This window comes from Nerophis ophidion, linkage group LG28, assembly GCF_033978795.1.
Source record: "Nerophis ophidion isolate RoL-2023_Sa linkage group LG28, RoL_Noph_v1.0, whole genome shotgun sequence".
Taxonomy (NCBI): domain Eukaryota; kingdom Metazoa; phylum Chordata; class Actinopteri; order Syngnathiformes; family Syngnathidae; genus Nerophis; species Nerophis ophidion.
In genome coordinates this window covers 17252298-17279038 of record NC_084638.1, presented here as the reverse complement: position 1 = coordinate 17279038, position 26741 = coordinate 17252298, and the positions used below count along the sequence as shown (strand labels likewise).

Genomic DNA, 26741 nt, shown 5'->3' with positions numbered 1-26741 from the left:
CTTTTCTTTTAACAACACTCAATTATGTTTGGGAACTGAGGAAACTAATTGTTGAAGCTTTGAAAGTGGAATTCTTTCCCATTATTGTTTTATGTACAGCTTCAGTCGTTTTTTTTCTAGTCCTTCACTATCAATATCCTCATCCACGAATCTTTCATCCTCGCTCAAATTAATGGGGAAATTGTCGCTTTCTCGGTCCGAATTGATCTTTCTGCGGGTGGCTCACATTATAAACAATGTGAGGATGTAAGGAGCCCTCACACCGGTGACGTCACGCGCACATCGTCTGCTACTTCCGGTAAAGGCAGGGCATTTTCATTAGCGACCAAAAGTTGTGAACTTTATCGTGGATGTTCTCTACTAAATCCTTTCAGCGAAAATATGGCAATATCGCGAAATGATCAAGTATGACACATAGAATGGACCTGCTATCCCCGTTTAAATAAGAAAATCTCATTTCAGTAGGCCTTTAGATGGCAGCATATGTTGTTCCAAAACCTTTCAGCATGAATGGTGCCTTCAGATGTGTAAGTTACCCATGCCTTGGGCACTAGCGCACCCCCATACCATCACAGATGCTGGCTGGCTTTTGAACTTTGTGTCAATAACAGTCTGGATGGTTCGCTTCCCCTTTGGTCCAGATGACACAATGTTGAATATTTCTAAAAACAATTTGAAATGTGGACTTGTCAGAACATAGAACACTTTTCCACTTTGCATGAGTCCATCTTGGATGATCTCGGGCCCAGAGAAGCCGGCGGAGTTTCTGGATGATGTTGATAAATGGCTTCGGCTTTGCATAGTAGAGCTTTAACTTGCACTTACAGATGTAGCGACAAACTGTATTTAGTGACAGTGGTTTTCTGAAGTGTTCTTGAGCCCATGTGGTGATATCATTCAGAGATTGATGTCGGTATTTGATACAGTGCCGTCTGAGGAAGGTCACGATCATTCAATGTTGGTTTCCAGCCATGCTGCTTACGTGGAGTGATTTCTCCAGATGCTCTGAACCTTTTGATCATTTTATGGACCGTAGATGTTGAAATCCCTAAATTTCTTGCAATTGCACTTTGAGAAATGTTGTTCTTAAACTGTTTGACTATTTGCTCACGCAGTTGTGGACAAAGGGGTGTACCTCGCCCCATTTTTTCTTGTGAAGGACTGAGCATTTTCTGGGAAGCTGGTTTTATACCCAATCATGGCACCCACCTGTTCCCAATTAGCCTGCACACCTGTGGGATATTCCAAATAAGTGTTTGATGAGCATTCCTCAACTTTATCAATATTCATTGCCACCTTTCCCAACTTCTTTGTCACGTGTTGCTGGCATCAAATTCTAAAGTTAATGATTATTTGCAAAAAAAAAAATGTTTATCAGTTTGAACATCAAATATGTTGTCTTTGTAGCATATTCAACTGATTATGGGTTGAAAATGATTTGCAAATCACTGTATCCCGTTTATTTTTTCATCTAACACATTTTCCCAACTCATATGGAAATGGGGTTTGTATATTGCGATAAACTCCCTGCTGCCTGAGTGCAGCTTGGATAGGCTCCAGCGCCCCCTGTAATTTTATTGTCAGTTACTGACGTATAATTTTGGAAAAAAGATTAGGTTGTTTACAGTGTAAATCTGTGTTCTGCATTGTTGTCTCTGCTATGACGCCATCTTGTGGTCGAGTTTGCTCACTGTGAGTGTTGTGGGTTGAAAGTGTATTTCCTTTAGTTTTGTGCCTTGAACCCGAAGTAAGGTTTCGTTATTGATCTCGCCAAGCAACATTTGTAAGTGTAACTGGGGTTTCCACTGGATGTGAAACGGTGGCGCCACGTTTTTTTGTTTTCAAGTCAATGTGTCAGTTTCCACCACCTGTCTTCTATATTTAGTGGTCGACACAACGAGGCGGTTCAATTGAGTTAAAATCTGCTCGTGTGGGACAGGAAGTCATGCATAAACACAAAATAAATGATCTAGTTTACTTTCAAAGTAAAAAAAATCTGTTTAAGGCGGATGGAATTTTACACTTTGAAAAGTCCTAATGGACATGAAGTCAACTTGTCAAAAGGTTTTCAGACTTAATTTCACCTCCTTGACACAAATGGACGAAAACACACTGATTCTATAAGGTCCAAAATTTAAGAATTATATAACAGGCATATCCTGGGCAGTTAAATGGGGTACTCTACAACAGCGTTGTATTATCCCATCCATCCATTTTCTACCGCTTATTCCCTTTTGGGGTCGCGGGTGGCGCTGGCGCCTATCTCAGCTACATTCGGGCGGAAGGCGGGGAACACCCTGGACAAGTCGCCACCTCATCACAGGGCCAACACAGATAGACAGACAACATTCACACTCACATTCACACACTAGGGTCAATTTAGTGTTGCCAATCAACCTATCCCCAGGTGCGTGTCTTTGGAAGTGGGAGGAAGCCGGAGTACCCGGAAGGAACCCACGCATTCACGGGGAGAACATGCAAACTCCACACAGAAAGATCCCGAGCCTGGATTTGAACCCAGGACTGCAGGAACTTCGTATTGTGCGGCAGACGCACTAACCCCTCTTCCACCGTGAAGCCCAGCGTTGTATTAAAATGACTATTTCCATCTCCGACATTAAAGTGAGTGTCACTAACACTACTGCACACAGGAAAATGTGTGGAGGAGAATTGCAAGTAGTCGAAACAAAGATTGTGAATGAGTGACAAGAAGCTCACTTTGTTCATGTAAGTCTAGTGTGGAATAAACATGCTCAGGTGCTGAGAGCGATGCACGGAGTGAGATCTCTTAGTCTAATTTAAAATCCAGAGACCAAGAAGGAAACAGACGGACATAGCAATATATTGATGACGGCAAGAATTAAGTTATTAGGTTTATTTTCATTTATATCGGTCCCGGCCTACGATTGCATGAATATTTTAATGCCTCTGGACATCGTATTTAATGCTTTTTAATACCATTTAAGGCCTTACTTTAGGCAAAGTCTATTGAATGACTTTTAATGCTTTTTAATGATCCACAGAAACTCTGCTAAAGCTCTTAAATTTAAAGTATCAAACAACAAAACAAGTGCTTTTTACATTTTAACAAAACAGAAGAATAAGTGATTATTACATTTTAATAGAAGTGTAAATAGAAACACGTTACATTAGAAAGTTCCTAAATAAAAATATTGTTCATGGAATTAGTGAGACATTTCTAGGATGTATTTACGATTTGTATGAGATTTTGATATTTAATACATTATGAGGCCAGGGTGGCTCGGTTGATAGGGCGGCCGTGCCAGCAACTTGACGGTTCCAGGTTTGAGCCTAGTCACTGCCGTTGTGTCCTTGGGCAAGGCACTTTACCCACTTGCTCCCAGTGCCACCCACACTGGTTTAAATGTAACTTAGATAATGGGTTTCACTATGTAAAGCACTCTGAGTCACTAGAGAAAAGCGCTAAATAAATATACTTCACTTCATTAAAAAGGGAACCCCACTTTTATATATTTTGCCTGTCAAAACCACATTTTTCTTTTTTATGCATTCTAAATAGTAAATAAATGCGATCAAAAGTCTGCTTACTATAGAGGCTATTAGAGTCGCACTATTCTGCCTAAAAAGAACTTAAAAAGCATCCAAACACCTCCAATATTTTTTTCTGTACATGCAGTAGGTATATATGTCATTTAGAAACAGGTACATTTTTTAAATATGTAAGATTTACGTATTTTTGCGCAGTAATTTCAAAAACGATTCACGACGTTAGCTTTTTTTATTTCATTTATTTTTTCACAACATCACTGAATATTACACACTGCAGACTTCCTGAGAGCCAACACACATAATAAAACATCACTTACTGTACAAGGTCTGCTGTCACTATGTGGCAGACTGATAGAATCTTGTTATATTCCCGTTTAGATAAAGAATGACTCATAATAATCGCACGGAAAAGGGGGTTGAATCCCAGCGTCTTTTTGTGTCGTTCGCCATTGCTGGGTCTAAATTGGCTGTCAAAGGGTACCAACTTGTCAGAGTACGTCCTCATCTTTCTATTATGCAGGTGAGAGGCATGATTCATAATCTGGAATAATCTTTCACCAGCACCGAGGCGAGGAAGGAGCTCACCAGCCGGTGATGTCAACATAGACACACAAGCTATAAATAGTTTGTCTGCGTTAGCACTTATAATAACAATATCACTAGTACTTGGTTGGTATTCAAGCCACGAAATGCAAATGGGGTACTGTTGGCACTTTTTGGATGGTTATAGAGGACCTCCCATTGGCTCCATTGCATGTGGACTTTTATTTACATTTATGAGATAGAATGTGATTTAAAAAATATATATCGATTGTCGTGTCTTTTATAATGATTGTGAACGATAGAAAAAAATCCACCCCAAAAATGTGCAGTTCCTCTCAAACTTCCAGTGATTAGATGTAAGACTTTAAGTCTATGAGCATGAAGTGATGAAGCCTACTTGGATGAGAGGACAAAGGTCTTCTAAGACAAAGTGAAGAGTCCAGTTGGGATGGATTGAATGCCCTGAGAATAAAATGATATGTGGATGTTGTGCTTACTTGGACTGTGATGAAGCTGTGAGGACTCAGGTGGTTTGTCTTCATGCTCTTCAGTCTTCACAGAGACAACAGTCAGTGGAAACTTGCTGAGATCAGCCTCCTCCTGTCCTAGAAGACACTCTTCCTCCTGAGTGATCCACACTTCCTCCTCTTCCTCTTTGATGTGGGGAGGCTGTGGATCCTCCTCTTCCTCTTTAATGTGGGGGAACTGTGGATCATCTTCTTCCTCTTTAATGTGGGGGGGCTGCTGGACGTCTGTTGGGTAAATAAGTAAATAAAAAAATCTAATTCCAAAATGGCTTTAAAACATTCATGGTATGTTTTTGTTATCATGCAAAATACATTTTTGTGGTCATTTTGTTGGCTGGGCCAAAGGGAACTTTTACCAAAAACATGTTTTACTATGTGGTGTTTTATGGAGTATCTCCATCAACAAATCCTCTTTAGGAATTGGAGACCATCTACGACACGCTGAAGGAAAGTCAGTCACCTTTATGTTCTTTTAATAAATCAAGTGCTGACTATTGTGGTTATTGAACATAAATGTTTACTTTTACTCTTTGATGCATGTAAGTCAGACTCAGGAAGTACAATTATTACTTTAATTACATTTGATTACAGTATAAAATGTATTTGGTGAGTGTGTGAGTTTTGTGTAAACAACTTGATACATGTTTACATCTTCTTGGGGACTGGAACACAGATATGTCCTGAAAGGATGCACCCATTTTTAAAACCTTCACTAAGCTGTGCCACCAACATTGTCTCACTTAGCTCATTAAGCAAACTACCAGGGTGAGGGAGTCCTTTTAAACCTTCATAGACCTCGTTGGGACTTCTGACCAGTCTAAGAACACCACATAAGGAACTAATGTATGCGGCTTAAGTCATCATTCCATCATTTTCTGTACCCATAAAGAACATGTGTTGTCCCAATACCAATATTTTGGTAACGGGACCTGTACAAAAATGTATTTTGATACTTTTCTGAATAAAAGGGACCACAAAAAAGTTCATTATTGGCTTTTTTTAAATAAAAAATCTTAGGGTACATTAAACATATGTTTCTTATTGCAAGTTTGTCCTTAAATAAAATTGTGAACTTACTAGACAATGTATCTTTTAGTAGTAAGTAAGCAAACAAAGGGTCCTAATTTAGTCGTTTGACATATGCAGTAACATATTGTGTAATTTATATTCTATTATTGCGTCAACATTATTAAGGACAAGTGGTAGGAAATTGATTATTAATCTACTTGTTCATTTACTGTTAAAATCTGCCTATTTTGTCTTACAACATGTTCTATCTACACTTCTGTTAAAATTTAAATATCCCTTATTCTTCTGGTGTTTGATACTTTACATTAGTTTTGGATTATACCACAAATTTGGGTATCAATCTGATACCAAGTCGTTACAGGATCATACATTGGTCATATTCAAAGTCCTCATGTGTCCGGGGACATATTTCCTGTTTATAAACATAACATACATTTTTTTTAAACGAAAGAAGATGTTGTGATGCCAACAAATATTGATGTAATCATACAAGTAGTACTTTTTAGAGGCGTAGCACCAAATATGATTTTTTAGTATTGTGGTACTATATCAATACCGGTATACAGTACAACCCTAGTTCTTACATAGTAAGATTACCCTGCTGGTGGGTAGGAATACATGTAAGACTCTAACACAAGCGCTCATTTAACCCCACTTTGACTACGGAGTTCATGTTTGGTACCATGATGCCTTAAAAGCCCTGAAAAAAAAACACCAGACAGCCCGAAACAAAATGATTGGGTTTCTACTCCATCTCAGGCTCACCTCTCCGCCAACCATTTCCTTAACGTGGGGAGGCTCTTGGTGGCCGACAGAGTACATCTTCTTGTAGTTGGTTTGGTGTACAAGATACACCATACTACTAAAATACCCATTAACCTGATTAGATACTTCAAAATATATTCACTATTTAAACACCAGAGGTAGTTGTACAAATCACATTCAACCTAGATTTCATTCCAGAAAAGGTTCTAATTTGTTTGCCTGTCTTACCACCAAAATGTGGAACTCCCTATCAATAGCCATAAAGGAGTGTTAATCCCTTACTTCCTTCAAAGCTGCTTTGAAAATACATTTTAGGTTGTAACTGGGAATAGAAAAAGCCTTTTACTTTTTTTTTAAATTGTATTTTCTAGCAGTATTTGTGTCCTTTAAATGCTACTTTCTACATAGTACTGTGTTCTGTATGAGTTAAAGAAATATTTCAACTGAAACTGGCTCACGCTTTCTTGTAGCAGTGAATGTGTACCGTGATAAAAGTGTACCCTTTTCTATGCAAACGTTTCATAACTCCTTCAATCAATTAATCACTCATTGTTCCAAAATGAGAGGAACATCAACCTCAAACTGTCTCGTTTTCATGAAGAATCTAAATTAAAGCATTGCATCATCCCCACAAGAGAAAGCATATTCCTATTGAAGAAAAGCTTTAATAATGAAATATAAAGTTAGTGAAGATTTGAGAGTAAGAAGTAAACAAACCTGTTCTGTGTAACACAACTTGATGTTTCTTGAAAACAGCGTCCAGTAGTTGATGTTGTCGCTCCTTCTCCTCTTTTGTTGGACAAAGTTCCTCCTCATACTTTGCTATGGTTCTTTCGCACATTTTCACACAATCACAACACTTTACACTCACATTTGATCTCTACTTAGCGATGTGTTGATAACGTCCGCGTCTCTTTGTTAGCAGCTAACAAGCTAAGCTAACTAGCACAAGACGCTATAAAGTGCGCTCAGACTAATGTATCCGGATACAAACAATGACAAAAATGTTCCATCTACTACACGACATATATGCGTACATGTATGCACTAAATACAAATAGAGAAACAATAATGGCCAGTGGCCACGTTTAGGCCTTCTCTATCAAACGCCATTTTGCTTTTTACTCCTTCGTCTTCTTTGGATTTCCAGCAGACTAGTAGAGCATCTTAGGCCTCCACAGCTTCTTAACGGGACTTCTTCGTCCTGTCCTATGGTCCATACTACATTCTACAGTACAGGAGGTCGCGCTACCAACCTTTCCATGGACCACTTGCAAGTTGGCTTCGTCGTTCGTCTTTTTTTTGTTTGTTCAATGGCGGTTAGGATACGCGGAGGGCACTAGGACCGCTCTTTGTGGCCGCAGGAAGAGCAGCAGGTAAGTGACTAAACTTTGTATTGTATTTTTATTATAATTGACATATATATATATATATATATATATATATATATATATATATATATATATATATATATATATATATATATATATATATATATATATATATATATATATATATATATATACACACACACACACACTTTTTTTGTTTAGTTTTTTTCACCACAGACTGTGCTTCTAACATACTCCTAATACGTTTTCCCTATTGTTCTTCTTTTCTTTATTATCAATCAGAAGTGTCACCAGGACGTCCCCTGGCCCTAACACTCCATGAAGAACATTTACGGGCATTGACTTCCGTCTTATATGGACATTCACATGGACATTGTTAACATCCATATTATCAACCTTTCTGTTTGGTCCTTGTGTGCCAGCTGTTTAAAGGCAAATGTTTTTGAAGAAATTGCAAATGTTCTGTTTTGCACATCAGGATTTATTTAATTTAAGTATGAGATTTCGAGCAAGCGCTCTTTTTCACACTGCTGTGGCGGTGTGTGCGGACCTTTCTTTCTTTCTTGTTCTTGTAAGTGTTCCTTTTTTGATCCAGCACCCATCCCAATTGTTTTTTTCCCCTCTATGTTTTGCACACTTTGAAAAAATAAATGTATGGTTGAAGAATTATTGTGATTGTGGTATGAATAGGACTTACAGTAAGTGCAACAGTGGTCTAGTGGACGTGTAAATTTAATTTTTCTAAGCATGTTGGTGTTTTTAAAGCATTTTCTAAGCATTTTTTCATGACTGGACTGAAATAGGGGGCACCCAAATTTTATAAGGGAGATAAAAATGTTCCAACCGCTTGCGAGATGTCCCTTATTTCAAAGTCTGGGTGTTGGCAACCCTAATGGTTTGACGAAGGCATTTGATCGCTGATGCACTTTTTTAGTGATAAAAGTATAGTAATTTTTAAAGATTTAATTAAGTACGAACTGCAAATAGATTAAAATGTTTAAGCAAATATTGTAGGCTTTCGTTCAAAATATTCTAAATACAGCATATCATTTTTTTAAGAAGTCTTTTATATCCTTTCTTGGGATTTTTGGTGAATGGACACAATATTAGAAATTTGAAACTCTGAAATTAGACAATTCTTTACTTTTTCTTATTTGCTGTATTTTCTCTGGAACAAAACAAACAATACTCATAACTCGAAAGTTTCCATACTTTCAATGGCAAAAGTGTTCATAAAAAAACACACACACACAAAAAAAAACATAATTGACCACTTAAAATAATTTTATGATGTTGTTTTGCAATTTATGACAACACTTGTTCTTTCTGTGATAGAGAAACAAAATGAACAGTTTATTTTTTAGGAATATATGCAAAGTAAATCTTTGTGTGATGATGTGCTATATTGGGTTTGCCTAACACTCCAAACTTGTTTTGTGAAATTGATATTGTTTTGGGGATGTTAAATGAGGTGGCGACTTGTCCTGGGTGTACACCGCCTTCCGCCCGATTGTAGCTGAGATAGACGTCAGCGCCCCCCGCAACCCCAAAAGGGAATAAGCGGGAGAAAATGGATGGATGGATAAACATAAAACATTTTTAAAACACAATATTGAGGGTTTTGGTTTTATCCACAAATGTAAGTTTGTAAAAACAAAACCATCCTTCCACAAACATTTCAGCCATTTTCTCTCACTTTTATATTGCATAAAAGTCTGGGGAAATACGTATAAAACAATTACAACACAATCATCATATTACAAAAGAGACTAATAAAGATGATTAATTAAATGGATTATATAAACCCAACAAATAATTCATTAAGTTATACATTTTAAAATTGTATAAAAGACAATTGTTCAAATGATGTATAAAGTAAATAATAATATGCTTCCTGAAGTGGTCCAGAAGATGTTTCAGATGTGAACCAGTAAATATGTATATCATATAAAGGTGCTTACCTATGGGATGATTAATAATTAGAAATACAAATATGTCACACTTCAATATTTCAAACACTATTAAGAATAAGTCTAATATTGTATGATGAATGCACCTACATTTTTTAATGTATGTAAAATATGTATTGTACTGTTTACTCTCACCTTTTCAGTCAAATTGTTCTGTTCAATTTTTAATAAAAGTACACAATGTTGCATATTAATGCGTGTACTTGACTAAAAAAAACACTAATACAAAATATATAATCTATAAATGTAGAAGCTTATTAAAATAGTGTTACACAAATAACAATGTTACACGTTTTAAAAGGAAATAATTTTGTATAAAATATATATAGGCACCAGCGCCCCCGCGACCCCAAAGGGAATAAGCGGTAGGAAATGGATGGATAGATAAAATATATGTACACTAAATGTACTTTTCATGTATCACATGTTTTGTACTGTTTTGGATTTACTAACCTTTTTAGTAAAATTGTTACTCTTGTAATAATCTATGTCAATATAATAGTAAAAAATGTTGCATATTAATGCACGCAATGGGCTGAAACAAATGGTGTATAAATATAGAAGCATGTTAACAAGATTGTGTTACACAAACAATGTCACACGTTATATGTGCTGATGTTGTTAGAGAGTCAAAATGAAAGTCTTGACAGTTTATTTCAAATCCTGCAGTTTCATTTGCTGCTGCTGTTCTCACCAGCACACTTGTGTTTCTTACACTGGTACTTATAAGAGAATCTTTCACCACACACAATGCAACTCAACACTTTCTCTCCTGTGTGTCTTCTCATGTGTACTACAAGGTTTGATCGGTCACAATAGCTTCTGTTGCAGATTGAACAGGAATGTGATTTTTCACCAGTGTGTGTTCTCGTGTGCTTTTTCAAATATTGACTTTCTGTAAAACCTTTACAACATATTGAACAGGTAAAACATTTTTCCCCAGTGTATATTAGCATGTGTTTGTTTAACAAGTTTTTTTTGTGTAAAACCTTTACCACAGATGGAAAAAGAAAAATTTTTTTCTCCATTGTGTATTCTCATGTGTACTTTCAAACTCTGACTGTGAGTAAAACATTTACCACATTCTGAGCAGAAAAACGGCTTTTCTCCAGTGTGTGTTCTCATGTGTGCTTTCAAACTCTAACTGCTAGTAAAACTTTTACCACAACTTGAACAGGTAAAACCTTTTTCACCAGTTTGCGTTATCATGTGCACTTTCAAATTCTGACTTTGTGTAAAACCTTTACTACAGAGATAACAGGAAAAAGGTTTTTCTCCAGAGTGTATTAGCATGTGTTCGTTTAACCCCTTTTTTCGTGAAAAACATTTACCACATTTTGAGCAGGAAAAAGTTTTTTCACCAGTGTGTGTTCTCCTGTCTCTTTTCAGATATGAATGGTAATGAAAAGTTTTGTCACAGTGAGAACATGTGAAGTGAGTGTTGTCAGTGTGACATGTCTTATCATCTTTAGAGTCTTCATCATCAGTGTCAGGAGAGTGTGACGTTGTGTCCTCACTATCTGATAGTGGAGCTAAGAGCTTGTCTGCTTGTGATCCTCCACAGTGGTCTCCATCAGCTTCTGTTGTCATGTGTTGTGTTGATCTGCTGCTTGGAGGCTCCGCCTCTCTCTTCTCCTCACTTTCACCTTTGACCTCATCACCTTCACTCTTCACAGGGACACCAGTCACTGGGAACTCCACCAGTCCTTCAATATGCTCTCCCTCTTGACTGATGCTGTGTTCCTCCTCTTCCTTTTTAATGTGGTGGGTCAGTGAGTCTTCCTCTTTCTTTTTACAGGGAAGGGTCTGTGTCAAAGAGGAAAAGAAGACGCCAGAGGGTCCGTGGCGCCTCATCTTCCTCTTTGATGGATCCTCCTTCACCATCCTTAAGCTACATTCCTGTTTTTCAGGCAGAAGTTGTTCTTCACAGACATCTGCAGGACACAAAATGACAAACATGCTTGAGAAATGTCCAGATTTGCTCAGTCACATGAGGCATTCAGTACATTTACATGTACTTAAAAAAATAAGTTATATGAATTGGCCTGAAAACAAACACACTGCTCTTTACATTATTATTCACAGAAAGATAAGACCACTTTTTATGAGGAATGGGTAACATGGCCTAAAATCTATATTGCGATAAATTCCCTTATGCCTGAGTGCAGCTGGGATAGGCTCCAGCGCCCCCTGTGATTATAATGTCAGTTACTGATGTATAAACTTGGAGAAAAGATTAGGTCATTTACAGTATAAATCTGTACTCTGTATTGTTGTCTCTGGTGGTCGAGTTCGCTCACTGCAAGTGCTGTGGGTTGAAAGTGTATTTCCTCCCGAAGTAAGGTTTTCAGACCTAATTTCTCTTCCTTGACACAAATGGCGAACGACTTGCTAATTCTAAAAGGCCCAAACTTGAAGAATCATAAAAAAGGCATATCCCGGGCAGCTATATATGGGCCTGTGTCAATTACCAGCTGATACGAGGACTTGAATAACATTTACGGTTTCAAAGCAATGTGTACATTAAATGTGACCGTTGTATTAAAATGACTAGTTCCATCTCCAACTTGAAAGTGAGCGTCGCCAACACTACTGCACACAAGAAAATGTGTGGAGGAGAATTGCAAGTAGCAGAAACAAAGATTGTGAATGACAAACAAGAAGCTCACTTTGTTCATGTACCGTATTTTTCGGATTTTAATGCGCACTTACAATCCTTTCATTTTTTCAAAACTCGACAGTGCACCTCATAGCCCAATGCGTCTACTGTACGGACTAATTCTGGTTGTGCTTGCCGACGTCAAAGCAATTTTATTTAGAACGTGGTGTATTGATAAGAGTGTCCAGTAGATGGCAGTCACATATAAGAGATACGTGAAGACTGCAATATGACGCCAGTTAACAACACCAGAACTTTGAATGTTCCATTGAAAATAAAGAACATTACACACGGCACTCAAAAATCTGTCCAAATGTTTTAGTGCAACTTTGAAGCCACACCAATTGAGGGATTGTCGGTTTATTATGGCTATTGGCTACCTTAGTCAGAGTATTACTATGGTGTGTGTATAAGGACCGCAACATGGCACACATTAGCAGACATATTATCTGGCGTCTTGTTTCACAATACAATGCAACTGTTTTTTGATTGATTTTAATTTTTTTATTGAATGCTGCTCTCGGTATCAGCCCAAAGGTAAGGGCTGTACATTATTGTTTATAAATTCAGTAAAAAAGGAAGACTTTAAGGGCATAAACCAAATTATTTAATTCAGAGCCATATTTGAATATTCAATTGCTATTCCAACACCACCATCCTGTGTTTTTGTCTGATTATGATTGGAACAAAAATTGACTCATTTAATTATCATGAAAATTTTAAATATAGGTATCAGCATTGTTATGACCGATACTGCCCTTATAACTACTTGTAGTATCAGCCAAAACTAAAGAATAAAACAACAAAACAAGTGATTATTACATTTTAACAAAACAGAAGAATAAGTGATTTTACATTTTAACAGAAGTGTAGATAGAAACACGTTATATTAGAAAATTCCTAAATAAAAACATTGTTAATGGAATTATTGAAACAGTTCTTGGATGTATTGAGGATTTCTACTGGATTTTGATAGAATATAAAACATTCTAAGGCTGGCGTGGCTCGGTTGGAAGAGCAGCCGTGCCAGCAACTCGACAGTTCCAGATTCGAGCCTAGTCACTGCCGTTGTTTCCTTGGGCAAGGTACTTCAACCACCTGCTTCCAGTGCCACCCACACTGGTTCAAATGTAACTTAGATTATAGGATTCAATATGTAAAGCGCTCTGAGTCACTAGTGAAAAGCACTAAATAAATATACTTCACCTCACATAAAAGGGAACCACACTTTTTTTTTTATTTTGTCTATCAAGAACACACGTTTTTTTCTTTTTGATGCAATCTAAATAGTACATAAATGCAATCAAAAGTCTGCTTACAATAGAGGCTATTAGAGTCACACTATTCTGCCTACAAAGTACTTTTAAAAAATCTAAACACCTCCATTAAAGTTTTATGTACATGCAGTAGGTATATATTGGTAGGTTGGTAATGCATGGCATCCTGCCAGCTGCTATGCTGACAATTATTTTAGTAGTTGTCATTAAAGACAAGGCCGGTAAGGTAGGGACTATAAACAATTATCAACCTATCGCCCGAGCCACGTATCTAAAGTACTGGAAAGTGTGATAATATACAGAGTTGGGGATCTTATTTGCACTGCAGACAACCAATTTGGCTTTAAGAGCAAGTACAGCACTGACTTGTGTATTTATGCTTTAAAAAAAGCAGAAGAATAATACATAACGCAGGGTTCTACAATGTTGGTAGGGTTTGTTGATGCATCTAAGGCATTTGACATAGTCAACCATCTCAAACTCTTCACCAATCTGAAGCATAGGGGTGTTCTGGGTATATTCTGGCATATTGGTACAACAGGCAGACGATGCAGGTAAAATGGAGGGAGTGGTTTATCCTCTCCCTTTGGAGTTGGAAATGGGGTACGGCCGCGTGGGCTTCTATCACCAGGCCTATTTAGCCTGTCTATGGATGAGCTGTCAAGGCAGTGGGAGAATGCAGAACAGGATGCATCATGGGGAACACCTTAATCAACCACTTTATGTACGCTGATGATTTGGCCATTATATCTCCCAGTAGTGCAGGGTTCCACCAGCTTCTTAACATATTCTCAGACTATGGAGTCAAGTTTGACATCAAGTATAATGCCACAAAGAGTATGGTAATGATATGTAGGACCAAGGAGGATCAATATCTTATTTTCCCAGGTTTCTATTTGTCTGGTGAAACCCTGTCTGTGTGCAACAATGTCAAATACTTAGGCCGCATCATCAATGACAAGATGGAGGATGATCCTGACATGCTTAGACAAAGAAGAAAACCAATATGCTGGTGAGAAAATGTAATTACTTCTCCGGATGAAGCGAAGGTGCAATATCAACATTTGGTTTCATGTCCCTTGGCAAAATTCACTGCAATAAGACACTTTTGGTAGCCATCCACAAGTTTCTGGTTGAATTTTTGACCACTCCTCCTGACAAAATCGGTGCAAGTCAGCTTAATTTGTTGGTTTTATGACATGGACTTGTTTCTTCAGCATTGTCCACATGTTTAAGTCAGGACTTTGGGAAGGCAATTCTATAACTTTGATTCTATCCTGATTTAGCCATTCCGTTACCACTTTTGACGTGTGTTTGGGGTCATTGTCTTGTTGGAACACCCAACTGCGCCCAAGACCTAACCTTCGGGCTAGCGATTTTAGGTTGTCCTGAAGAATTTGAAGGTAATCTTCTATTTTCATTGTCACATTAAAAGCACCGGTTCCATTGGTAGCAAAACAAACCCATCTCATAATACTACCACCACCATGCTTGACAGTGGTAATGGTGTTCCTGGGATTAAATACCTCGCCTTTTCTCCTCCAAACATATTGCTGGGTATTGTGGCCAAACAGCTCAAGTTTTGTTTCATCTGACCACAGAACTTTGTTCCAGAAGGTCTTATTTTTGTCCATGTGGTGTCAGATGAAACAAAAATGGAGCTGTTTGGCCACAATACCCAGCAATATGTTTGGAGGAGAAAAGGTGAGAACTTTAATCCCAGGAATACCATTCCTACTGTCATTGCTGTATATATCATAGACTGCATACAACATTGTATATATACTTCTGACCCAGCAGATTTGGTCACATTTTCAGTAGACCCAAAATAAATTCTTAAAAGAAGCAAACTTCATGAATGTTTTTTTGTGACCAACAAGTATGTGCTCCAATCACTCTATCACAAAACAATAAGAATTGTAGAAATTATTGGAAACTCAAGCCAGCTATGACATTATGTTCTTTAAAAGTGTATGTAAACTTTTGACCACGACTGTATGTACATCATCCTAACAAGACAACCAAACTTATCATAAATAATATATTTAAGAATAGTGTTAGTATTCAAGAATGAAGTTAGTAAAGATGTGAGAGTAAGAAATAAACAAACCTGTTCTGTGTAACACAACTTGATGATGTTTCTTATAATAAACATCCAGTAGTTGATGTTGTCGCTCCTTCTCCTCTTTTCTTGGACAAAGTTCCTCCTCGTACTTTGCTATCGTTCTTTCGCACATTTTCACACAATCACAACACTTTACACTCACATTAGTTCCCTACTTAGCGATGTTTAAATAACTTCCGCGTCTCTTTGTTAGCAGCTAACAAGCTAAGCTAACTAGCCAGCTAAACTAGCTGCAAGCTACCTTAAGTGAAGCTATCAAACAGGAGAAGTGTCAAAGTGCGCTCAGACTAATGTATCCGGCTACAAACAATTATTAACCGTGTGTACTCTATTAAACAACATATATGTAAGAATACAGAAATATAATGCCCGCGTTTAGGACTTCTCCGTCAGACGCCATCTTGCTTTATCACCCGATCGGTCCACGCATGCGCGTAGCCGACGTCACTTCCGCCAACTTGTTTTGCCACACTTACTTACCATGGTTCTTTTGTGTCATCTGTATTTCAATAACAATGTCATCATAAACCATTACATACAAAACAAACGTTATTAAAAATATGGTATTCTTTATAAAACCGCACAGATCTGTACAAAAACCTGAAAGATGTGTCCAGCAGCCTTAAATGGAAAATAAATTGATGTTTTACTATTTTATAATAAGTTATTTATTTCAGAATTTTGAAAATGTATTTTTTTTTGTTTGGTTACAGTAAGTGATGCGTTTAAAAAATATCAACATTTAAAAAAGAAATCATGCGATGGGAGTTAGTGGCTTCCCCGTGCGTCATTCATTACAAGACAGAAGCATAAAAGTGGTTGAAATTGTGGCGATGCACCTTGTTCATTTTCATATTATTGTTCCCTTTTAATCCGAGGTAAGTTATTCGTTATTTATACATACATTACTAAAACATACAAGTATTTCATTAAGATAGCGCCGCTGTAGTGGCTGCTGGTGGCAGGAGCTCTGTGCTCTTGTGTCATCCTTTTGTGTTCCTGCTGTTTCGATCTTGTTTTCATGTGGGGTTTGTTCGCCTTTTAGTTGGGGACCCTTTGGGACTGTGTGACAAGGGGTGGCACTTTTGTGACTTCTGCGGTGCTTTATGTGAACTTCTGGATCTGCCTACTGGAGACCAGCTGCTGGGTCTCTGCCACACCAGAGTCCATTTGGAGAGACTGGAGGAGATACGGATGAAGAGACAGGGCTGCGGAGCTGGTGCTGAGCGCCTGTTACGGACAAGCTTCACAGTGTCTTGGCTGAATGAGCAGGTATTGGACACCTCGGTCTTCTTGCACGCATCCTCGCTCATCCATGTGGACTGGACATTGGCCAAGAGTTAGTGGGCGGCTCTCTTGGTTGCTTTGTTGGGTCTGCTCCTGTCTCTGGTCATCCTCCTCCCACCCCAGCAGATGATGGCATGGAACACCGCAGAGGCCGCCACAGTGTATAGGAGTGTTGAAATTATGTTTTTGTTTGGTTGCTTGTCTATGTAAGTTGCAATCGTATGTGCACAATATATATTATTGGTTAATTATTTTTTGTTGCTGTTCTTTTACTTTTGTAGCAGTATGTAAAAATTGCACTGCTGGAGTGGCAGCTGGTTGTATCAGCTCTGCTCTTTTAATGTATTCTGTGTTCTTTGATGTTTCACTCTTACACACGTTTATGTGTGCTATGGCTATGAGTTTTTTTCTCTCTCTTCCCTCGGCCTCAGTCTGGACCATCTCTTCTTTGTTGATGTTTTGCAGTAGTTAATATCCATGATGTAACAATGCTGCTAATCTACCAGAGTCTACGTTTTGTTAACAATTTTATTCATTCATACTTGTAATTGGATAATAACATCAATAAAATGCAATGGAATTTTTATTTTAGTAGAAGCATTTAAGTCTCACCTTAAAACTAATTTGTATACTCTAGCCTTTAAATAGACCTCCTTTTTGGACCAGTTGATCTGCCGCTTCTTTTCTCTTTCTCCTCTGTCCCCCCCTCCCTTGTGGAGGGGGTCCGGTCCGATGACCATGGATGAAGTACTGGCTGTCCAGAGTCGGGACCCAGGATGGACCGCTCACCTGTGTATCGGTTGGGGACATCTCTACAACGCTGATCCGACTCCGCTTGGGATGGTTTCCTGTGGACGGGACTCTCGCTGCTGTCTTGGAGCCGCTTTGAGCTGAACTCTCGCAGCTGTGTTGGAGCCACTATGGATTGAACTTTCACAGTATCATGTTAGACCCGCTCGACATCCATTGCGTTCGGTTTTTCTGTGGGTGGGGGGGGGGGGGGGGGTTGCCCACATTTGAGGTCCTCTCCAAGGTTCTCATAGTCATCATTGTCACTGGCGTCCCACTGGGTGTGATTTTTCCTTGCCCTTATGTGGGTTATTCCGAGGATGTCGTAGTCGTAGTGGTTTGTACAGTCCTTTTGAGACATTGGTGATTTAGGGCTATATAAATGAACATTGATTGATTGATTTTATTTTATAAGACACATAAACAAATGCAAATAAACAGATATCCTGTCTTCAAAGATGAGAAGAAAAAAAAATATATAGCTCCATATATGATATATTCAATACATGCACACAACTTAAAAAGTAACAACAGGACAACATATAAAAGTAGAAGATGAGAAGCACTACATACAACATCAAATATACATTCATATTAAACATGCTGTGTTTTTAAAGTACATTTAGCACAATCACCGTTTAAGTGTTTTTAAATCCCTGCAGCTTCCATGACTGTTACACACTTGTGTTTACTGACCTGATACTTATACTGAAACATCTTATCACACACAGTGCAACTAAATCGTTTCTCTCCAGTGTGTGTTCTCATATGCGTGAACATGTCAGGCTTTCTGCAGAAACTCTTCTTACAAACAGAGCAAGCAAAAGGTTTCTCTCCAGTATGAATTATCATGTGTGTGGTCATGTGTTGCTTTCTGGAGAAACTCTTCTTACAAACAGAGCAAACAAAAGGTTTCTCTCCAGTATGTGTTTTCATGTGTCTGGTCATGTCAGGCTTTCTGGAGAAACTCTTCTTACAAACAGAGCAAGTAAAAGGTTTTTCTCCAGTATGTATTCTCATGTCTGCTGTAAAATCACTCTTCCATATAAATGATTTCCCACATTCAGAGCAGTCAAAGTGTTTGTTGTTAGTGTGATGTCTCGTATCACCTTTAGAGTCATTTTTACTCTCCAAAGGTTTTTGGGTGTGGTCACTGTGATCAGAAGAGTCCGACATCATGTGGTCCATGTCTGACAGTGGAGCAAAGATGCTGTCTGGTTCTGACTTTATATCTTCACAATGCTCTCCATCAGCTTCTGTGATGTGTTGACTTACAAGCTCCGCCCCTCTGTTCTCCTCACTTTGACTGTGATGCAGCTGTAAGACATGAGCTTCATCTTCATCATGAAGCTGCTCCTCTTTAATGTGGGAGGGGGCCTGTAGCTCCTTCTGTCCCACGCTAGAGCTCCACTCCTGCTGCTTGGAGGGAATCTCTTCATGACTCTCTGCTGACACCTGCTGGACGTCTACAGAACATAGAACACAAATGAGGTGTTACTGTATTGAAGTTTGCAGTATTCAAACTATTCACATGTGAGGTAGGCCAAATAGACAGTGATGGGCAAGCTACCTGGAAAACGTAGTAAGCTAAGTTACAAGTTACTCTCAATTAAATGTAGCTAAGCTATCCTCGGAGAATTGTAGAAAGCTACACTACACGCTACACTGCAAAAGTAGCTTGCCACATCAAAGCTACATTTAACAGCATTTCTATCTATTGGCCCACATGTATAATATCAATGTTAATGTAACTGAGAGTGTATAAATGGACCCAGTGAGTGAACTACATGTTTTCAACTCATCACTGAGCTTGTTCCACCCCTTAACACCTACAACTCAAATACATTTGCATTTTAAATTCCATCTTACGTTACCTATTTCAAAAACCAATATCCCCCGTAAATGATAGTTTTCTTCTCTTAATTGAAATAACCTAAGAATACAAGCTGGGAGACTGTTGTTCTTTACTCGAAACATAATTTTTCAAGGTTTTTAAAAACACAATTTCTGAACATTTTAACACATTAGAACTTATAAATAATGTATTGGTATGTCCATAGTAGCACACTTTGTGTATTAATCTAATGACCCTTTTTTTGAAGTTTTATTATTGGGTCTATATTTGTTTTATAAACATTTCCCCTAACTTCAACAGGATATGTTAAATATGGAAAAATAAAAGAATAATATAACATATGCAGACATGTCTCATTCAGCATGTTTTACTTTATAAAGAGTAGCAACGGATTTGGATATGTTTCCCTTTACCGTATTTTTCGGATTATAAATCGCTCCAGAGTATAAATCGCACCGGCCGAAAATGCATAACAAAGAGGGGGGAAAAAAAACAAACATATACAAGTCGCATTAAAGTATAAGTCGCGTTTTTGGGGGAAATTTATTTGATAAAATCCAACACCAAGAATAGACATTTGATAGGCAATTTGAAATAAATAAAAAATAGTGAACAACAGGCTGAATAAGTGTACGTTATATGACGCATGAATACCCACCTGAGAAGGTGCCTGGTATGTTAACGTGAAATATTATGGTAAGAGTCATTCAAATAACTATAACATATAGAACATGTTATACCATGGGTGTCAAACTCTGGCCCGCGGGGCAAATTTGGCCCGCCGTGTAATTTCACTTGGCCCTTGAGGCAACATCAAATTAACTTTAGAGCTGGCCCGCCGCTGTAATACCGCATTCACAGCTAACACTCTTACTTGCCAACCCTCTCGATTTTCCCGGGAGACTCCCGAAGTTCAGTGCCCCTCCCGAATTTCATCCCGGACAACAATATTTGGAGTGGGCTTTAAAGGCACTGCCTTTGGTGTTCTCTACAACCTGTCTCCACGTCCGCTTTTCCTCCATACAAACAGCGTGCCACTCCAGTCACATAATATATGCAGCTTATACACACACACACAAGTAAATGCAAGGCCTTTTTGGTCAACAGCCGTTCAGGTAACACTGAGGGTGGCCGTATAAATAACTTTAACACTGTTACAAATATGCGCCACACTGTGAACCCACACTAAACAAGAATGCCACATTTTGGGAGAACATCCGCACCGTAACACAACATAAACACAACAAATACCCAGAACGCTTTGCAGCACTAACTCTTCTGGGACGCTACAATATACACCCCCCGGCTATCACCAAACCCCGTCCACCTCAACCCCACCGCCGAAAAGAGGCATTCAATTTTTATTTAAATTTCATTTGATATGCCATTGATATTTTTTAATTATTATTATTATTTAAAACTCGATTTTGCATGTCACTATAAAGTTATATAAGCCTTGCTTGTTGAATATCCATCCATTCCATTCATTTTCTACCGCTTATTCCTTTTTGGGGTCGCGCCTATCTCAGCTACAATCGGGCGGAAGGCGGGGTACACCCTGGACAAGTCGCCACCTCATTGCAGGGCCAACACAGATAGACAGACAACATTCACACTCACATTCACACACCAGGGCCCATTTAGTGTTGCCAATCAACCTATCCCCAGGTGCATGTCTTTGGAAGTGGGAGGAAGCCGGAGTACCCGGAGGGAACCCACGCATTCACGGGGAGAACATGCAAACTCCACACAGAAAGATCCCGAGCCTGGATTTGAACCCAGGACTGCAGGACCTTCGTATTGTGAGGCAGACACACTAACCCCTCTGCCACCGTGAAGCCCAGCTTGCTTGTTCAATATTCAATGCAAAACTTATTTGGGTCCCTATTAAAAGGTTAATGTGTTCAACTTCGGCCCGCGGCTTTGTTCGGTTTTAAATGTTGGCCCACGCTGTATTTGAAATTGACACACCTGTGCTATACGTTTACCAAACAATCTGTCACTCCTGATCGCTAAATTACATGAAATCTTCTTCTTCGGTGTCGCTTCTAAACAACTCTGCCAACTCCAAAGTAGACAATGTGCCGCTTCCTCTTCTAACGGTACGTCTAATCTCTTACGTGAATGAGATAAATAGTATTTTTGGATTTTTTACAGTAATGTGTTAATAAATTCACACATAAGTCCCTCCAGAGTATAAATCGCACCTCTGGCAAAATTATGAAAAAAAAAGTGATTTTTAATCCGAAAAAGACGGCATATATTCAACATAATTTATTATTAATTATTCTTCCCAATAATTTAGTTCCATATACCACCACACACCAAAAATTTAGTTTTCTTATCATTTAATGATAACTTATTAATATCAAACCATTTTTTAGCTGAATCAACTCAACCTCTATTAACCTCTACACTTCCTTCAAGTCTTCTCCTGAACAATATACATGTGTATCATCTGCAAACATAATACATTTCAATGTATCAGATACGGAACAAATATCATTTAAATAAAGGCACCAGCACCCCCCGCGACTCCAAAGGGGATAAGCGGTAGGAAATGGATGGATGGATAAATAACTTAAGTCCCAATACCGAACCTTGGGGAACTCCACATATAATATATATATATATATATATATATATATATATATATATATATATATATATACACACACCAAAATGGAATGGATACATGGATGACACAGCAGAGGATTGGGAGAATGTCATGTGGTCAGATGAAAACAAAATAGAACTTTTTGGTATAAACTAAACTCGTCGTGTTTGGAGGAAGAAGAATACTGAGTTGCGTCCCAAGAACACCACACCTACTGTGAAGCATGGTTTTGATTGATTGATTGATTGATACTTTTATCAGTAGATTGCACAGTACAGTACATATTCTGTACAATTGACCACTAAATGGTAACACCCGAATAAGTTTTTCAACTTGTTTAAGTCGGGGTCCACGTTAATCAATTCATGGTACAAATATATACTATCAACATAATACAATCATCACACAAGTTAATCATCATAGTATGTACATTGAATTATTTACATTATTTACAATCCGGGGGGTGGGATGAGGAGCTTTGGTTGATATCAGAACTTCAGTCATCAACAATTGCATCAACAGAGAAATGTGGACATTGAAACAGTGTAGGTCTTATTTAGTAGGATATGTACAGCCAGCAGAGAACATAGTGAGTTCACATAGCATAAGAACAAGTATATACATTAGAAGTACATTTGAGTTGTTTATAATCCGGGGAGATGGGATGTGAATGGAGGAGGGTATTAGTAAAGTGTTGAAGTTGCCTGGAGGTGTTGTTTTAGAGCGGTTTTGAAGGAATATAGAGATGCACTTACTTTTATACCTGTTGGGAGTGCATTCCACATTGATGTGGCGTAGAAAGAGAATGAGTTAAGACCTTTGTTAGATCGAAATCTGGGTTTAACGTGGTTTGTGGAGCTCCCCCTGGTGTTGTGGTTATGGCGGTCATTTACGTTAAGGAAGTATTTTGACATGTACTTCGGTATCAAGGAGGTGTAGCGGATTTTATAGACTAGGCTCAGTGCAAGTTGTTTTACTCTGTCCTCCACCCTGAGCCAGCCCACTTTGGAGAAGTGGGTTGGATTGAGGTGTGATCTGGGGTGGAGGTCTAAAAGTAACCGGATTAGTTTATTCTGGGATGTTTGGAGTCTAGATTTGAGGGTTTTGGAGGTGCTGGGGTACCAGGAGGTGCAAGCGTAATCGAAGAAGGGTTGAATGAGAGTTCCCGCTAGAATCCTCAAGGTGCTTTTGTTGACCAGAGAGGAGATTCTGTAGAGGAATCTCGTTCTTTGGTTGACCTTTTTGATCACCTTGGTTGCCATTTTATCACAGGAAAGATTAGCCTCTAGAATGGAACCTAGGTGGGTGATCTCATCCTTCCTGGCGATAACAATGTCACCCACTTTTATAGTGAAGTCGCTGACCTTCTTAAGTTTGATATGGGACCCAAATAGGATGGATTCCGTTTTACCTAAGTGTATGGATAGCTTGTTGTCAGCGAGCCAGGTGCAAATATTGAGGAGTTCAGCACTGAGGATTTGTTCCACCTGTGACTTGTCCTTGCCGGATACCAGCAGGGCCGAGTCATCCGCAAACAGGAACAATTCACAGTGGCATGCTGATGGCATGTCATTCACGTATATTAGGAACAGTAAAGGTCCTAGTATACTCCCCTGAGGGACTCCACAGCTTACTGAGAGGGGAGGGGACATGGTGCCGTTCACCTCTACCACCTGTTTCCTCCCCTCCAAGTAAGATTGCATCCAGCTTGATGAGGTTTCGTCGAATCCGATTGCTCGGAGCTTATCCAACAGTATAGCGTGGTTAACGGTGTCAAAGGCCTTCTGAATGTCCAGCATGACCATGCCGCAGTATTTTCCCGCGTCCACCTCATGTTTGATGTGGTCGGTCAGAAAGAGAAGGCATGTGTCAGTGGAGTGGTTAGTTCTGAAGCCGGATTGGAATTTGTACATTAGTTTATTAGTAGCAAGGTATCTATCAACCTGTTCATAAACTATTTTCTCCATTACTTTCGAAATGGAACTGAGAATAGAAACAGGTCGGTAGTTACCAGGTTCTAATTTGCTTCCTTTTTTATAAAGGGGGGTTACTCTTGCTATCTTGAAATCCTTGGGTACTTGGCCTTGTTTGATTGAGAGGTTTATTATATGAGTGATTATTGGGGCAATGGTGGTGGCAGAGTCCATGAGGAGTCCATGGGGGTGGAAACATCATGCAGTGGGGCTGTTTTTCTGCTATGGGGACAGGACGATAGATTCATGTTAAGTAAAGAATGAATGGGGCCATGTATCGCGAGATTTTGAGCCAAAACCTCCTTCCATCAGTGAGAGCTTTGAATGGTTGACCAAATATTTATTTTTCACCATAATTTACAAATAAATTCTTTAAAATTTCACATTCTTTCTCTCACAGTTGAAGTGTACCTATGATGAAAATTACAGACCTCTGTCATCTTTTTAAGTGGGAGAACTTGCACAATCGGTGGCTGACTAAATACTTTTGTGCCCACTGTGTGTGTATATATATATATATATATATATATATATATTAAGGGTATAACGGTACAAAAAAATTTTGGTTCGGTATGTACCTCGGTTTAGAGGTCACGGTTCGGTTCATTTTCGGTACAGTAAGAAAACAACAAAATTAAATTGTTCGGTTATTTATTTACCAAATTTGTAAACAATGGCTTTATCCTTTTAACATTGGGAACACTATAATAATTCTGCCCACGTTAATCCACATTAAACTGCCTCAAGTTGTTGCTTTGATTAAATAAAATGGAAAAAATGTTCTACATATAAAAAGTGCAACATTAAACAGTTTCCATTGAAACTGTTTAATGTCAACTCATCATGCTTAAACAGCTCAAAAGGCTGTTATACGGCAGGAAACCATGCGGAGTGTTGGACGTAATTAAAGAAAGTTGGGAGGAAGGTCCAAGCTCCAGCAAAAATGAAGTGCAGTACATTATGGACATGCGAGCAAAACTCCACACGGTGGCGCACTTATTACGTGAGAATTTGCTCCGTGCTCAGGAACGACAACAGTGCACGTACAACAAGGGAACCAAGCTAAGAAAATTTTCACCGGGAGAAAAAGTCCTTGTATTACTCCCAACATCCAGCTCAAAATTATTTGCAAAGTGGCAAGGACCCTTTGAGGTCACACAGCAAGTGGGTGATGTGGATTACGAGGTTTGACGCTCGGACCTAGGAGGAGACACTCAAATCTACCATTTTAAACTGTTGAAGGCATGGAGGGAGGCCGAGCCTGTCTCCATGGTAACGGTAGTGAGAGAGGAGGAGGAGGAGTTGGGACCAGAGATCCCGCGCTCTGTCCCTCCCCCTGCTCTCCCCTGTGATAGATAACCAGCTCACATTAACGCAGAAGGCGGATGTTGCTAAACTGCAGCAGCGCTTCTCTGACGTGTTCTCCTCTCGGCCCGGCCGCACGAATCTCATCCAGCATCATATTGAGACCAGCCCGGGGGTTACGGTGCGCTCTCGGCCATACAGGCTCCCCGAACACAAACGCAAAATAGTTCGGGAGGAATTAAAATCCATGCTGGAATTGGGCGTAATAGAAGAATCCCACAGTGCGTGGTGTAGCCCCATAGTTCTTGTAGGGAAGAAAGATGGGTCTGTACGGTTCTGTGTGGATTACCGCAAGCTGAATGAAGTATCACGATTTGATGCGTACACAATGCCCCGGGTCGACGAGCTCCTGGATCGGCTGGGCACTGCTCGTCTTTTCACGACACTGGATTTGACCAAGGGCTACTGGCAGATTCCCTTGTCCCCAGAGTCCAAGGAAAAAACGTCCTTTTCCACTCCGGAAGGTTTGTACCAATTTGTCACACTCGCGTTTGGCTTGTTCGGTGCGCCTGCCACGTTCCAGCGCCTCATGGACCAGGTGCTGCGACCCCACGCTGCATACGCGGCCACCTACCTGGATGATGTCATCATCCAGAGTAGCGGCTGGGAACAACACATGCAGCGGGTTGGGCAGTGCAGTGTGCAGTTGGCCGGAGGGAAGTACAGTATTTGGGGTACCACTTGGGAGGAGGGCAGGTGCGGCCGCGGGTAGATAAAACAGCGGCAATTGCGGCCTGCCCGACCCCCAAGACGAAAAAAGAGGTGAGGCAGTTTTTGGGTCTGGCGGGGTACTACTGGAGGTTTATCCCCCGGTTTGCGGGCCTGACCAGCCCAATAACTGACCTCACCCGAAAGGGTGCCCCAGATCTGGTCCAGTGGACGGAGCGGTGCCAGCAGGCGTTTGAGAGGGTTAAGAAGGCCCCCTGCGAGGAGCCGATTCTACACATGCCTGATTTTTCCCTCCCGTTTTGTCTGCAGGCTGACAAACCCCTCCAGTGGCTCCACCTCATGAAAAATGCCAACGCGCGGATCACTTTGAAGTTGTAGGGTTGCAAAGCCAGATACCAACAGGTATCTG

General features: G+C 39.4%; 2 protein-coding genes across 2 annotated transcripts in view; both read right to left on the bottom strand.

The window, feature by feature from the left end:
- Nucleotides 1-26741, bottom strand: part of LOC133544920 (oocyte zinc finger protein XlCOF7.1-like) — an 88523-nt gene that overhangs the window by 53446 nt on the left and 8336 nt on the right. The window contains exon 2 of the mRNA XM_061890166.1: nt 4572-4826. Coding sequence (XP_061746150.1) covers nt 4572-4826 — 255 coding nt within the window. The remainder of the gene's footprint in view (nt 1-4571; nt 4827-26741) is intronic.
- On the bottom strand, nt 9013-16221 carry LOC133545496 (gastrula zinc finger protein XlCGF48.2-like). The gene is made up of 2 exons (XM_061891154.1): nt 15763-16221; nt 9013-11650 (listed from the first exon to the last, which is right to left on the bottom strand). Exons 1-2 carry the CDS (start codon nt 15887-15889, stop codon nt 10857-10859), a joined length of 921 nt encoding a protein of 306 aa, XP_061747138.1. The 5' UTR covers nt 15890-16221; the 3' UTR covers nt 9013-10856.

Excerpts from the sequence above, each read along its gene's own strand:
- LOC133545496 (XM_061891154.1), bottom strand. The coding sequence starts at position 15,889 with ATGTGCGAAAGAACGATAGCAAAGTACGAGGAGGAACTTTGTCCAAGA. Across the intron at positions 11,651-15,762 it reads AGTTGTGTTACACAGAACAG|ATGTCTGTGAAGAACAACTT; the intron begins GTTTGTTTATTT and ends TGTGTCCTGCAG.